Source organism: Polypterus senegalus, chromosome 8, assembly GCF_016835505.1.
Source record: "Polypterus senegalus isolate Bchr_013 chromosome 8, ASM1683550v1, whole genome shotgun sequence".
In the NCBI taxonomy this organism is placed as follows: Eukaryota; Metazoa; Chordata; class Cladistia; order Polypteriformes; family Polypteridae; genus Polypterus; species Polypterus senegalus.
This window is the reverse complement of record NC_053161.1, coordinates 104,131,459-104,147,045: the sequence shown is the minus strand read 5'-3', so window position 1 is coordinate 104,147,045 and position 15,587 is coordinate 104,131,459. Positions and strand designations below refer to the sequence as shown.

The window sequence follows — 15,587 nt, the reverse complement described above, 5'->3', positions numbered from 1 at the left end:
AGAAAGGGCAGAAGAAAGAGAATGAGACCAAGCCCTTGGGAGGACTAGGAGACAGGAAAGGGATGTGTATTGGTGGGAATCCCACCTAACAGACCAAGTTAAAGAAGCCTGATTTTACTTTGATCCTTGTGGGCAGCCAGGACTTTATGTACCATTGCTTTTTTTGTACATTCTGTTCTGCCATCAGTCATCCATCCCTTGTTTGTTTGGTTTTAAATAAGCACACCATTCTTTGGGAAACCTTTGTCCTTGGCCTCATTGTGGATGTGAAGAGACCAAAAGCTTTCCTACTTGGACAAAAAAAAAATAATCAGGAGAGACCCAGTCAGTGGGATAATATAAACCCGACTGAACATTACGTCTTCTTCTTCGCTATCAGTGTGGCCGTCTGCAGCACAATATTCCTTCTATTATAACATTACCAGCATGCGAAAAAGCAATAGAAGATCCTCTGTTCAGAACTTCAAAAGAGCAGGCTTGACATATACCTATCTGGCACTCTTGGATGCTCTTGTTTTTGACAGAATTGATGAAAAAATTAATTTCCTCCTTGCCCATCTCTTTCCCATCTCTTTTCTTTTGAATCAGCTCTGTGAAAGTAATGTGTATCCCTCCAGAAGACATGGCTGTAAAACACAAGTGTAAACTATAATCATTAGTGTTGCTAGACAATGCTAGATCTTTAGAAGCTGACCTCACTGGATATTACAGTTTCAAATTTGAAGAAAGCTTACCAAGGGTGTGTCTTCAATGTTTCCAAAATTGGACAGCCACTGAGATGTCAAAGGTTCAAATGTTGAATGTAAAAAATGTCACTATGCGAGTACATTTGTTTTAAAGTTCACAAAATAATTAAAGCACAACCAAAAAAAAGGACTTCCTTTCTATGATGTTACAGTGTTAGGATTATGCACGTATGTTGCATTACTTCAGTTACATTTATTCAATTTTCTTCACCATTACAGAACTTTCTTTTTAAATATGTCAGAAAACTATGCCCTTGTATCTTACCACTCTCACAGAAAACTCATTCTACATGAATGGTTAACACCAGCAGCATGGAACATTCCATTTCCATGCGAGCTTGGAGGTGAGATACACTAAGGAAGCAAGAACAGTCTGTACTTATCTCTTTAACACTATATATATTCTAAAGGCAAACAGAACTAGCCAAATACCGACACTATGTGTACACACATTTATTTTTTTACTAATTACAAATATAGGAGCCGCAGAAAAGTACTCTGAAAGCAGTGCCTGAGTGGCAGAGCTCATTATTGTTGTAAAGTACATGCCCTCCCAGAGTCTCTTCGCAGGTTAGTGCAGTGACAGACGTGGAAGACCATGAATGAATTAGTGATGGAAAAGCATTGTGAAACCCTTTAACCTACCTGGGGTGTAGAAAAGAAAGGAAAAGCGGGTTTTCCAACCAAAACGGCCAGACACACCAATACTGGAACCTGAATTTCAGTGGAAGGAAAAAAAAGTCATCCTGTCCTCCTCTTTGCTCTTTCAAGTGTGAAAAAGGCAGTCTGTGTTGTACCCGATAGTGGACACCAACATAAGCCATCATGGAATGCAGCAGTGGTTTTTCTGTTCTGGTTCTCTGATTCTTTAACCCTTTCTTCATTAATTTAGCAATAATGTCTTCCGTGTTACTGCTTGTTGTGTTATCCTACAACAGTATTTACTCTAAATCAGTGTTTCTCAAACTCGGTCCTGGGGACCGCCTGTGGCTGCAGGTTTTAGTTCCAACCAGATTCCTAATCAGTGACAACACCTGATAGCACTGATCTCATTTAATTAGCTGGTATTTTTTTTTTCTTTTATTCAACATTCAGAAAAGCATAGCAGCGTGATTTTTACATTTGTAAAACATTTAGAAATATTTCTGCTTTTGCTCTAGATTTAAATGCTTAACTTTCTTTTGTTGATTTCATTATAATTTGCCCTTTCTCTGTGCAGTTGTATCTTGACAACTTAAAACAAGCAGATCAGACACCCAGGCAAACAACACTGAATAATCAAAGGCTGCTTTAGCGTCAGACCCACTAATTAGTAAATAACGGATTAATTAAACAATTAGAACACCTTGAAAAGTAGAATGAAAATCAAGATGAAAATACTGTTAAAAAGAAAAAAAAATACATTATTCCTATATAACTGCTTGGTACATTTTCATTTTTGTTTTTTAGCAAGCTTAGTTTTCTAATTAATATATTGTTCCCTAAACACAGAACTTGGAAAATATCAGTTCACTTAATTAGCCCAGGAGTTCAATTAAAAACAGAAGCTGGTTGGAATAAAAACCTGCAGCGACAGGGGGTCCCCAGGACCGACGTTGAGAACCCCTGCTCTAAATAAACAGACCATAGTCACCGGCCCACTGCTATCCATTTGCATCATGTGCCCTAACACTTCAGGCATATCTATGGGTAAGTAATTAGTGTTTCTCTCCAACCCTCCATTCACCACAATTATTGGGTTTGATTGGTCTGAAATAATAAGCGAGGCTAATTCCACATTGACTAACCTTTCTGAAGAACAGGTGTTTCCTTCTACATCTAAGAGACACTCATAGTCTGTATTTAGTATGCTGTATGGCCAAGTGTGCTTCTAAAGGCATAGGCATTCATGATGACAGGGTGTCCATAGCAATATGTCATCAAGTTACACAATCACATTGAGTTACTGTACCCCTGGTGCATGGTTATCTGCAAAAAACCCAGTGTGCACAGACTCAGTCTCCCGCTGGAGTTTACAAAGCATGATAACACAATTGTATAATAACTAAGTCATGGTACTTTTACCCACTTCCGATTCCAAATTGCTGGCATGTTGTCAAGGATCTTCAAAAATTAAAGAAAAGGAAGGCTCTATTTGACTTCTCGGTAGTGCATCCCAACAGGCACCCAATGGGTATTAAATCTAAAGCTTTGGAAGAGCTCAACACTCCCAAGATTAGTCACTTGTTTAATTTTCAAATACAAATTACTTGAACTTTACCGACTCAAAACAAGACTACTCTATTTTAAGAGTTGATGACCTTACTGCGAGACTTTAGGAATTCATTTCCTTTGCAGTTTAGATATGATGAAAAGGTATTAGCAAATAACTTTGACCTCTGCTGCAAAAGAGAAAACCACCTTCAGCACTCTTTCAAACTCCCAGATACACCAGGAACACTCCATTCATAATGTGGCATTCTAAGGCCAGGTTTATACTTCAAGCGATGTGACACATGCTCCAGCGGACGCTACTGCTACGCAAGCGTTGTACTGTTCATACTTGCGCGCGTACTTTACGTAAATCTGGAAGAATCCACCAGGTGGCAGTGCAAGATATCATCAACAGTGAGAACAGGTTTGGCTTTGCTGTGCTGTGAAGTGCCTGAAACATCCATTAAATTCTGATGATACCTTACCACAATATCTCTGAAAAGGATGTTTAATGATTAAATCTATCAATCCAGGGATGTGCCCATTCCAGCTAGTATTGGGCATGAGGCAGAAACAATCCCTGGACGGGGCCTCAGCTCATCGCAAGGTGAATACAGGCACACACATACACTGGCATCATTTTAGTGTCACCAAATCCCCAAATCTGCATATCTTTGGAAGGAAACCGGAGCTCACTATGGAAACCCAGAAGGAAAACATGCAAACTCCAACAGGGAATACCAGTGATGTGACTCCCTTTGAGACAGCAGTGCCACCCCTCTGCCACCGTGTCACCCCCATGTGCATAATTATTAACAGTATTCATTATTTAAATGAAATTAACAATTTATCTGTAAAATGTAACATATATTCTTTAATGCATTTCATTATGAAAGTGATGTCAAGTATAAATCTAAGGATTTTAAATGTGCAGAGAGTTGGAATATTGTACATTTAATGTGTTCTGTGTGGTGATCTATTGCTGCTTGCGTCTGCTGTCAGTTCAGGAGGATGCCCCAGAAGCAAGGAGCAAATAACAACTGCGTCGGTTTTAAGATGATGCTTTAATGATAAAGAAAACTACGAGGTTAAAGTGGACATTGAGATTTAAGATGAAATTTCCACTTTAATCACAAAATAGACCTTTCACCATGTCCTTATTTTTTTTTCTCTGTGGTTCAAATATAGCACTGTATATTATGTTGCTGTTGTGCAAAAAAAAAAAAGACTGCACAGAAGATGGTATGTGAAACTTTTAAAATGTATTGCATCATTACGATGGGGAATATGCGACACTTGAAAATAAAAGCACCACCAATGCATTTGTATGTCAGAATTTTGCTTCACCACATCGAACCATTCATCAAACATGGAAGCAGGCACATCGATCCCGTAGGATCCTAGAAGCAGCTCTCTGTCACATGTAGATAGTAACCAGAGACTCTGACGTCACATTCCAACTTTTAGCACACTGTGCCCCGCGACTTTTTGCTGGAATTACAACTTGCGAATGTGTCGCGTTCATTTCTGAGGACCTGCTCAGAGGACGTGTCAAATGAACACTGGGAAGTGAAGTATAAATGAGCCCTAAGAAAGACATTGCTGTTAGTCTGCCATTAGACAAACGTTTTTCATAAATGAAGCACATTAATACATATTCCCATTTGACAAATATGTTCTGAGATCTTTCAAAGAATGAAGACAGGAGTTTGAAGCAGTTTAGCTAGAGAGTGGCAATGTGTTGAATATGGATTAACACATGCAAAGAAGAATTTTGCGGTACTCTGTACATATGAAAATAGATCCTATAAATCTTGTAAATATTGGCAATAATGTGTCCTAGCCTTTGGTCTTTTAGGGGCCCCAGTGACCTCCCAACATATGGCAGATACGATATATTACAGACCCTAAAAGAAGCAGGTCTATATATTAACCCAATCTAATGTGATCTAATAAAAGCCAAATTTTTGGGATATGTGGGGGTCCAAGGTTGTCAGATGTCAAAAAAAGCAGCTATTTATACCTAGTGCTAGTCAAAAACTAAAAGGCAAGTACAAGCCGTTCTCAGACTTGCATGGTTTTATACTGTAGATGGTCTATAGGTTTTCCGAGGAGGTTGCTCTAGGAACAGATATCTGTGGGATAAAACATTAATATTGAACAGGCATTTCTCGACCAGAAGAAGGCTCTTACTAAGGAGCCAGTTTTGTGCTTAGCGAAGTCCAATTCACTCTTTGTTCTGTAGGGTAACACATCTGAGACTGACATGGCAGCTTTTCACACTCTCCTTGAAAAATCCAGGTGCTGGCACCAATGCAACTGGCTTTTTTTCCCTCAGTTTCACAGTACTGTACAGTATGTGGGCGGGTGTTCCTTCTTTGCAGCAGCTTGCTTGATATGAGCTTTGCTACAATCACATGAGAAAATGAAGGGCGTTAGATACTTGGAACAGAGAAAGGAAAATAATTTATGAAAGCCAAGGAAAATAAAAGGCTTGAGTGGAGCGTCATATTAATGAATACAATGTTACACAAGTTTTTATACTTCAATGATAAACTGGAGTGTTAATATTCTTAATAATGTCGGTGCATGTTGGCATATTTACATCTATGCATGAGTAAAAGAAATGTTATTATTATTTCTATTTATAAGCATATTACAATTTTATTAGTTTATGATCACATGATGGAAGGAAGTTGTATTGCCTGATGTCATCACCATGTTAGTACATAGCACAACATTCCTGGCATCCAAGATTTTAAATATCTTCACACAACCCTTGCTAGCTAGTGCAAAAAATATGTTTAGGGAATTAATACTTTACATAGACTACAAGTTTTGAGTTGCATATTGGGTTTTGGTTTTCTAGTTCATTTGAAATTTTGGCCTGTACTTCTTTGTCAGACAAGATGTACATCTTACCTGAAGAAGATGCCTCGAAAGCTTGCATATTGTAATCTTTTTAGTTAGCCAATAAAAGGTGTCATTTTGCTTGACTTCTCACTACATCCATAATGGCTAACACGGTACAACACCCTAGTACTACAGTTTTTTGACCACAAGTTTTGCCATTCCATGTCCTGATTTTGATTTAATTTTATTTCCTAGTAATAATCCCATTCTGGCAGTACATAATCTTGGACCTTTAACAGGTTGCACAACGTATTGGCTTCATTTCAAATTTCAGGATTTACAGCATAATTAAGGCTCAGTGTTCTTTTTGCAGTTTTAAGATGAAATCAAAAGATTGAACAGGCATTTTTATCTGACAATAAAAAATTCCTACGCTTCAGGGTTAGGAAAAGATACAGATCAATTGGATACTACTAGAGCAGAAAGTTTGATCAGATCAGGACTTATAAATCAATTACGCATTAAGAAAATACCACTTAGATTCAATGTGTTGTCAAAAGACCCAATCAGTAGTGGATATAATACACAAATGCCACTGTAAAAGTACAAATTTTAATTGCTCATTTTTTAATACTCAGAGCATTATTTAATTTATAATTTTGTTTTACCCTTGGCTTAAAAAACAACTTCCAAATAAACTGGGTCACCAGGGAAATGGAATGTTGGGATTCCTTCTTTTCTGCAGGAATTGCTTATAAAAGATCAAACAGACAAGCTTGAGTTGTTATACAGTAGAAAAATTGCCCTCTCAATATCACAATTTAATAAGAGATTTTGTGAAAACCAGAGTTTGTGGCAATGGAAGCTATATTAAAGAAAACTTGCAGCCATCCAGCAGCCCTATTAAGGCAGGGACTTCCTTTGTTCAGAAAAAGAGATGTTTCCCTTTATTGTTGTAATGATTATCTAAAATGTAATAAAATTTCTATTACAATAAGTACTCACTATCACTAATCTTATCCACAGTTTGATCTACATATGTCATTGCAGGTCACTTGTATTAGGTTGAGTGATGAGTGACAGACTACATTCAACACAACAAATGGACATTTCGAGTATCAGGTAATACCTTATGGACTGGCAAACATTTTAACAGTCTTTCAGTCTTTTGTTAATGACATATTCTGAGATATAGTGGAAATGTAATGATTTTAGCTGCCACTGTGGGTAAAGATCCTGTGGATATTATATCATTAGATAGGCACACAAATGATTTTCTCCAGAGAATCTCTGAAGGTTAATTATATATACTTCAGTTTAGTCCTATGGTCCTATGTAATGTCTGAACACCCTTGTATAACCCATACTACAAAAAAATGTACATTTTAATGGGAAAATATGCCATAAAGTTAAAAATATGTACTAGCTAGGTGAAGTCTGCAAAACAGCCAAACCAAGGTAAGGTGTACCAATTAAGTTATTACAGCCTATGCCTGCTCCTAGTCATCCATGGACAGGACTCCCAATGGATTTTATCACTGATCACCCTCAATCTCATGGAAACTGTAGTTGAAGACTTTCTCAAAATGCATGCATCCTTTTTAGAAAAACTTCCTGCTCTTTTTATTGTTTTTTTCCTGCATAGAATTACAAGATCTGTTATTTCTGATTGAAGAGAGCAATTTATTTTCTTTTTGGTTGTATTTTTGTTCATAATTAGGGATGAAATAGGATCCCTGTAAATTCAGGGATTGCTCATATTCTACAACGGAAGCTTTGAATTAAAGCAGTGCTCCAGAAGATGGTAGTACAGTGTCAGTACACTATTCAGCAAAAACTCAAAAAAGACTTTTTACCAACCAACCATTTTCTAACCCGCTGAATCCGAACACAGGGTCACGGGGGTCTGCTGGAGCCAATCCCAGCCAACACAGGGCAGGAAACAATCCTGGGCAGGGTGCCAACCCACCGCAGGACACACACAAACACACCCACACACTAGGGCCAATTTAGAATCACCAATCCACCTAACCTGCATGTCTTTGGACTGTGGGAGGAAACCGGAGCGCCCGGAGGAAACCCACGCAGAGAACATGCAAACTCCACGCAGGGAGGACCCGGAAGCGAACCGGGTCTCCTAACTGCGAGGCAGCAGCGCTACCACTGCGCCACCGTGCCGCTTAAGAATTTTTACAAAAGAGATTATTTATAAAGCAATGAGACACTGTTTAAATACAACTCCAAATCAAAAAAAGTTGGTATGGTATGGAAAATATAAAAAAAAAAAAAAAAAGAACAAAAAGCAGTGATTCTTAAATTTACTTAAACTTAAAGAATATTTCATATTCTGTCTGGTCAACTTCATTTCATTTGTTAATATGCATCTATTCCTGCATTTCAGGCCTGCAACACATTCCAAAAAGCTGGGATGGGGTAAATTCGGTGTCAACAGGCGATCGTAATCATGATTTGGTATAAAAACAGTATCTACAAAAAGCAGAGTCTTTGAGGAGCAAAAATGGGCAGATGATCTCCAGTTTGTCAAGAAATGTATGAGAAAATTATTCATTTGCATTTTCCATATTGTCTCAACTTGTTCTGATTTGGTGTTGTAGATAAACAGGCTGTTAGAAAATGACACATATTAATATTTGATTCCCTTATCTACATTTGTACATTGAACAGTTAGATTATATTGCTGTCACACAGGACATAATCCTGAAGCTATTTAATTCTTTTACAACTTTCTGATTACATGAAATTCTGCATTTTTATGTTTAAGTGTATAGGTTTTGTATTAACAAAATATCTAACTGTTTCATACTTGAAATCTTCAGAATCACGAATAATGATACTCTCATGTGTTTCTTTAAGGATGATTAACAGAAATGTCTAGAACAGATTAAGTTGCAGCTAAAATAAAAAAAGACTTTGATCCAAAATGATGAATAAAAGATAGAAAATACTGTACAAAAATAGAGGCAATAAACAAAGTAAAAAAAGTTATTGAACATGAAAGACATATTATGGTTAGTGAGCATATATAGCATCTTTATTTAGTATTTAGTCCAGTTGCCCTCTGAAGCATTTACAGTACAATGTTCTGTTGCAATCAAGTGTTTTCAAAGCAATGTTATTATTGTATGTCCATTTCAACAGTCTAATAATCCAGACTTTATAAAATCTAGGCAATACTTCTTGTACAGTCTGTACAGTACAATGGAATGTTTATACAGTCTATATAGATTTTGAAGCTCAAAAAAATGTTGCATAAAAGTAAAAATTCTCTACCATCTGCTTTTGGACCATTACTCTGGGTCTGCAAGGCTCGGGAGGGCAACTGAGGAAGTCATCTTTTTCTTATACTGGTTTACAGGGGCACCCAAAAAAGGATGAGGTCTTTTCCTTCTCATCCTGGACGTCAAGCAGAGATTGAGAATGCTTTAGGTGAGAGTGGGGAATCCAAGAAGGTTAGGATTAGGGTTAGGGTTAGAGCTAGGGTTAGAGTTATTTTGAGCTCTGGCATCTAAATATGTAATAAATAGCACCTGAAATGGTCTCTTCCAGTTGATTTCAAGATGTCACTGGTGAAAGGTTTTATCATCAGTGGCTGGCCAAGTAGATACAAGTGTACAGACGCACATCTTTGTACTGGAGTGAGGAAACGTTTTGAAAAGCTTGGACAATTCTATGTAACACTGAAGCATTAAATCAGACACAAGTTGAATATTTCTGTGTCGGAGATATATGATACACAGTTGAAGAATTCTAAAAATTTTGAGGTTAATAATTCCATGAATTTTATGTACAGTATCTTCTACAGTGAATGCATATAACTGTACATCATAACAGTATTGAACAAAATTAATTAGACATGTTAATTACCTACGATAAAGCATGTTGAGGCTTCAAGGCAAAGTACTGTATGTAGAGGAAAGATTAGCCACAAGTTGTATTAATTCATCCCTATGTATATTCAAAAGATAGATAGCCAGTGAGAACTGTGCAGATGTGACGCAGCAGCATCAGATATCTCACTGCTTGTTTGTATCATGCTCATGCAATTCATTATTTGGTTTATTTTGTTATTTATACTTTTTTAATGGTACCACAAAATATTCCATATGTATGGAATTTTTTAAGCTGTTTCAACAATCATCAGAAAAGTAAGCTAAAGTTTAAACTAAAGAGACTGCAGCAATGCACATCTGGATGTTGTCAAAGTTTATTAGAAAATAAACTCTTTAAACTCAGGTTTGCTAATCATATAACCCAGATTACAAAATGACTGTTAATCTTACCTGGAAATGAATAAAATCAGTAGGAAGAAACTCTTTACAAACATTAAAAGAGAAATGCTGCCTTTCTTGTTTGCTTTTCTTTTTCCCTCCTGAGGTATTCATTCAGCAGCGAGAAGCTGTCCGAGCCTCGGCCAATAGGGAAGGAAGCTGAGTGAGGGTGTGAGAAACAAAGCAGCTTATGTCCAACCCTGCTGCTGTGTTAATTGGTACTTCTGGGAAGAGCCTGTTAACTGCCACTATGATCGGGTCGATTAAACCATTATGATGTAAATCATTACACGTGCAGTATATTAACTTTTAACATGTCTCTTAAAATCAAAACTCCTGCATGTGAACTTTCCACCATTCCACTATACTGCTAATCAATAATTTTGAGAAAGAAAAGGTATACTGCTTTTCCAGGTGGACAGGATTCAAACTATGCCGGTCAATTCGGTGTGCAGACAAATCCATGTCGAGGCTGTGTAGGTTTTCGAGTGTGTGGAACAAGTTGGAATCAGTCATTCGGGGTCCTTATTGGAGACTAAGCCTCTTAATGCACAAAGCCCGAGCTTCTGCCAGTAAGAGTGGTGTTGTGTTAAAGTGCTCGTCTTCAAATGCAACGATGCCATTTCAATCCCAGCTCCGTATTTGCAGTGTGACCCTGAGCAAGTCAATTAAAATGCCTTGTAAAGAAACTTTACAACCGCCCTATTCAAACGGCAGCCCAGAAACTGCCTCCGAGAGGCGCTGGCCGTGGTCTACAAGAGGAAACGCTGAGAAAAACAAATTCGTAAGCGATTCCTACACACAGACCACGAGTGCAAACTCCACGTAGCTTAAAAATATTCAACCCACAATGCAGCGCCTAGTCTATGATGCAGTGATTTTTGTTTTGTGTCGGTACATGTCGGTATGTTGTACTAGAAGGGTATTGCTGCAGACCGGAGACATTATGGGCGGATCTAAAGGCGGAATAACTGTAAATGCAAGTGGATAGTATTGGATAATTCAGAATTTCAACGAATTAAATTATTGTTACTCTATGACAATCAAAAACTCACCTGTCCAGTTATCAACGTTTGAAGTTGTCTATCAAGTGTAACTTTAACCACACGTTTCACAGTTCGTGATCGCTACCTCTTTGAGGTTCTGCCTTATAGAGTTTCCTCTTAAATAACCTGCCGTAGTACCAAGCGACGAAACTCCATTAAATGAAAGGAGACAAAAAAAAAAGAAGCTGCGGCATGAAACTCCATTAGACAAAAGAAGATTGCTCGTATTTTGACAATAGAAGTAAGTGTGCTTCGAAATGAAAACTTTTCGTATTTTTAATAACATTGTTTTGCATGGTTGTTTGTACAGTGAACCATCCGTTTGTATTAATAATCAATTTCGCTGTAGTAATTGATTTATATTCAGTGCTTGAAGTGGACCGGCACTCCACGGTACCGGCATCTTTCAAATTCCACAAGGCAAGTTTCACGAGAACTCCTTGACTGTGCATGGAAAACGAAAAAAAAACTTTTACAGTACAAGCATCTAGGAAACACTTGATCAGTTATTCTGTCGTGAAGTAGGCTTTTGACAAAGTTCAGACTGACTACACTGGTGCATGATATTACCTTTTTTCTTTTCAGTGTAGTTCCTTATGTTGGAGTAATGTGTCAAAATTGTAATACCAAATAATCTGCGATGTTTTTATACCGTTAATTTTAATGGAATTTCATGGTAGTTTTGTGCAGATGATGCCTGCCATTTGTCGACTTTCCTGCAATGGGCAGTGCACCACTAAACTATACGTGAGTCAGACTGACGCTTTTCATTTAAACCAAAAAGTTCTATTTTTGTCTCATCCCTCCACAAAATATTCCTCCAATAGCCTTCTGGTTTGTCCACGTGATCTTTAGCAAACTGCAGAGGAGCAGCAATGTTTTTTTTTGGAGAGCAGTGGCTTTCTCCTTGCAACCCTGCCAGGGCCGTTTGAAGGAATTTGGGGGCCCCAAGCAAAATGGACATGGAGGCCCCCCGCACGCACGCACGCATGCACGCAAAGGAACCACAGCATAGCCATACAGTTTAAATTCACTCACACTTTATATAAATAAAAAAGGTTTACAGTGCAAATACTGCTGTTGCATATACTGTGCATAAATAAAAAAATGTTTAGAGTGCAAATACTGCTGTTGCATATAAAGTGCATAAAATTTGAACATTTTCAACAATTGAACATTTGCAAAAAACACCACTGTACCATAAAATCAAATATACATTAAAAAAGTGCACAATAACTAAATCCAACATACAGTGGAGGAAATAATTATTTGACCCCTCACTGATTTTGTAAGTTTGTCCAATGACAAAGAAATGAAAAGTCTCAGAACAGTATCATTTCAATGGTAGGTTTATTTCAACAGTGACAGATTGCACATCAAAAGGAAAATCGAAAAAATAACTTTAAATAAAAGATAGAAATTGATGTGCATACTTACTAACAAACATACTTACTAACATTAACATTTTTCAGTTCTCTCAAACATGTGCAAATTATCTAAATCTGCTGTTTGCGAGCCTTGTTTTCTGCAAAGGCAATCACAATGTCCTCCATGTCCAAAGACTGGCGAACATCCCGCTCAATTGACATAAGTGCCAGTCCTGTGAGCCTTTCTTGGCCCACCGTGGACCTCATGTAATTTTTTATCAGCTTCAAAGCTGAAAAGCTCCTCTCACCAGAGGCCAATTATTCTTATTTCTTTTTATTATTTTAATTTATTCTATGTAAAGCACTTTGAATTGCCATTGTGTATGAAATGTGCTATATAAATAAACTTTTTACTGTTAACAAACAATGAAATTATAATTAAATGTTTACTAATTATTAGTAGTGCTGTGAGTCGACTACCAATGCTTAAAAACATCCCAAGCTAATGTTTGATGCACAGAATTTATTGTGTGGTTTTCCTAAATAGATTATCACAGTGGAATAGTTAGTACTGTATAGCATGCTATGCCACTTTCATCAAAACCTATTACAAAGCTATAGCAATGTCATGTCATTTATCTATGATACATACTGTAAACATATTTCTGCTAGCCTACCTGCTGCAAAATTGCACCATTTGTACAAGACAAGTAGAGCTATTTTATGTGTGTAATTTATCACTTACCACTGTCTTGTTTTTTCTTATCCTCCTCTTCCTTTCTCTTCTTTCTTTTTTGGCTTCCTGAAGCATAATTCCGCTTCATGACTGCCGAGGAAGTTTTGTATTTTGCCGGCAGCAGAGATCGCGTGGTTGGCTGGCTGCTGTCAGCGAGGGGGGCCCCCTTGAGGGGGATCCCGATAACAGTGTCATCGCACTTTACTGCATTCACTATCAATGGGGCGCTCACACAGTTTGTCGCTGCATTTTATTCTTAACCAGTCGTTGTCTTGGGGCCCCAGGCCAGCTCGGGGCCCCAAGCAATTGCTTGGTTTGCCTGCCTTGTCGCGACGGGCCTGAACCCTGCCATGCACACCATTGTTGTTCAGTGTTCTCCTGATGGTGGACTCATGAACATGAACATTAGCCAATGTGAGAGGGGCCTTCAGTTCCTTAGAAGTTACCCTGGGGTCCTTTGTGACCTCTCCGACTATTAAACACCTTGCTCTTGGAGTGATCTTTGTTGGTCAACCACTCCTGGGTAGGGTAACAATAGTCTTGAATTTCCTCCATTTGTACACAATCTGTCTGTCTGTGGATTGGTGGAGTCCAAACTCTTTAGAGATGGTTTTGTAACCTTTTCCAGCCTGATGAACATCAACAACTCTTTTTCTGAGGTCCTCAGAAATCTCCTTTATTCATGCCATGATACACTTTCACAAACATGTATTGTGAAGAGCAGACTTTGATAGATCCCAGTTCTTTAAATAACACAGGGTGCCCACTCACACCTGATTGTCATCCCATTGATTGAAAACACCTGATTCTAATTTCACCTTCAAACTAACAGCTAATCCAAGAGGTTCACATACTTTTGCCACTCACAAATATGTAATATTCAATCATTTTCCTCAATAAATAAATGACCAAGTATAATATTTTTGTCTCATTTGTTTCACTGGTTTCTCTTTATCTACTTTTAGGACTTGAGTGAAAATCTGATGATGTTTTAGGTCATATTTATGCAGAAATATAGAAAATTGTAAAGGGTTCATAAACGTTCAAACACAACTGTAGTTCAGATAACAAGTAAAACTTTGTTATCGTAATCTATGTAGTAGCAAAGAGCTATGATGACTTTATAGCACCAAACTCTCGTATTTGCTTGTCCAGCAGGCTGTTGTATCTGAAAAGGTGTCTTCCAAATGGTTTAAAAATTATGAAGATCCTAAAGGTCACCAGGTAATGACCTCTATACAGTAGGAGATTTGGAGCTGACAGATGGCCTGTACAACTACCTGATGAAGTGCTGTCAAGAGCTGTAGGCACTTTTGAAAAGATCGACAGACTTCACATCATTCTGGATGTGCTGATGCCAGAGGCTCATTTGGCTTCAGTGAATCTCTAATGAGTACAGAGAGTGTCTCTGTGAGTAAGAAGCAGAAGGTCTGTTCATTAATGGACCAGCAGATAGTGAGTGGTACATCCATGTGGTGGTGGGGAGCAGACAGTCCTTTCTTTTTATTTTCGGCACCATTATTCTGTTAATCAGAATACCATTTTACTTGTAGTGAATTTAGACAAGAATTGAAACTAAATACATATAAATGTAAATATTTGTTAAAAGTGAAATTTTAAATACGCATTAATAATTTTAGTACTGGTGAAAGTAAATCTTTTTTTTTTTTTAAGGTGAGCGAAGAGTTTGACAAACTTGTGTTTCAACCATCTCAGCCACTCCTCTAATAAACATGTCACTCGCTTTATTTGTCTTTGGTCTTTTTTTATTTCTAGTGTTAAACTGACTGTGCATAATAGATTTGTGTATATTTGACTTAACTATTGATGTAAATAATAAAGGACACTTTGTTGATTAAGTTCTGTATATTTGAAATTGTCTGTCTGTGTATCTCTTTTAGCCAATTCATGCCATCTGCATTTTTTCTTTAATTTTTATAACTGTATTGTACAGTTTTATTACTTTTTTGAACATTACAAGTAAACATTACAAGGCCTGCTTCAGTATATTCCACAATCAGTCTGTTGGTTAGAATGCACAAAGAAGATTACTTTTTCTTTCAGTTCAAATGACCCATCATTATTGTTAATTATAAATATTTCTTGAAATGGTTGTACAATTCATTCTGAATAATTATTAACATTTTGTTTTTGGTAGTTACAATACTGAGTATTTTAATTTGTGCTGGCCCCATCAACTCGTGTATTAACACAACTAGAACTGAGAGATTTGAGCAGAGCTTCCACTTGTATCAACACCGTCTACAAATGGCACTTTGCTGGACTTGTCGGTAATCCCACAGGATAAAACAGCTTGCAAACTGAGCATCCTCATCAAGACTTTGCTGTTCACTTAC

At 37.5% G+C, this 15,587-nt stretch overlaps 1 protein-coding gene across 1 annotated transcript in view; it reads right to left on the bottom strand.

The window, feature by feature from the left end:
- The window catches only part of LOC120534171 (thymidine phosphorylase), a 57,404-nt gene extending 46,571 nt beyond the window's left edge, over positions 1 to 10,833 (bottom strand). Inside the window, exons 1-2 of the mRNA XM_039761526.1 lie at positions 10,094 to 10,833; positions 489 to 626 (exon numbers count right to left, since the gene is read on the bottom strand). Coding sequence (XP_039617460.1) covers positions 489 to 624 — 136 coding nt within the window. The 5' untranslated portion in view covers positions 625 to 626; positions 10,094 to 10,833. The remainder of the gene's footprint in view (positions 1 to 488; positions 627 to 10,093) is intronic.
- Positions 10,834 to 15,587: the final 4,754 nt, after the last annotated feature.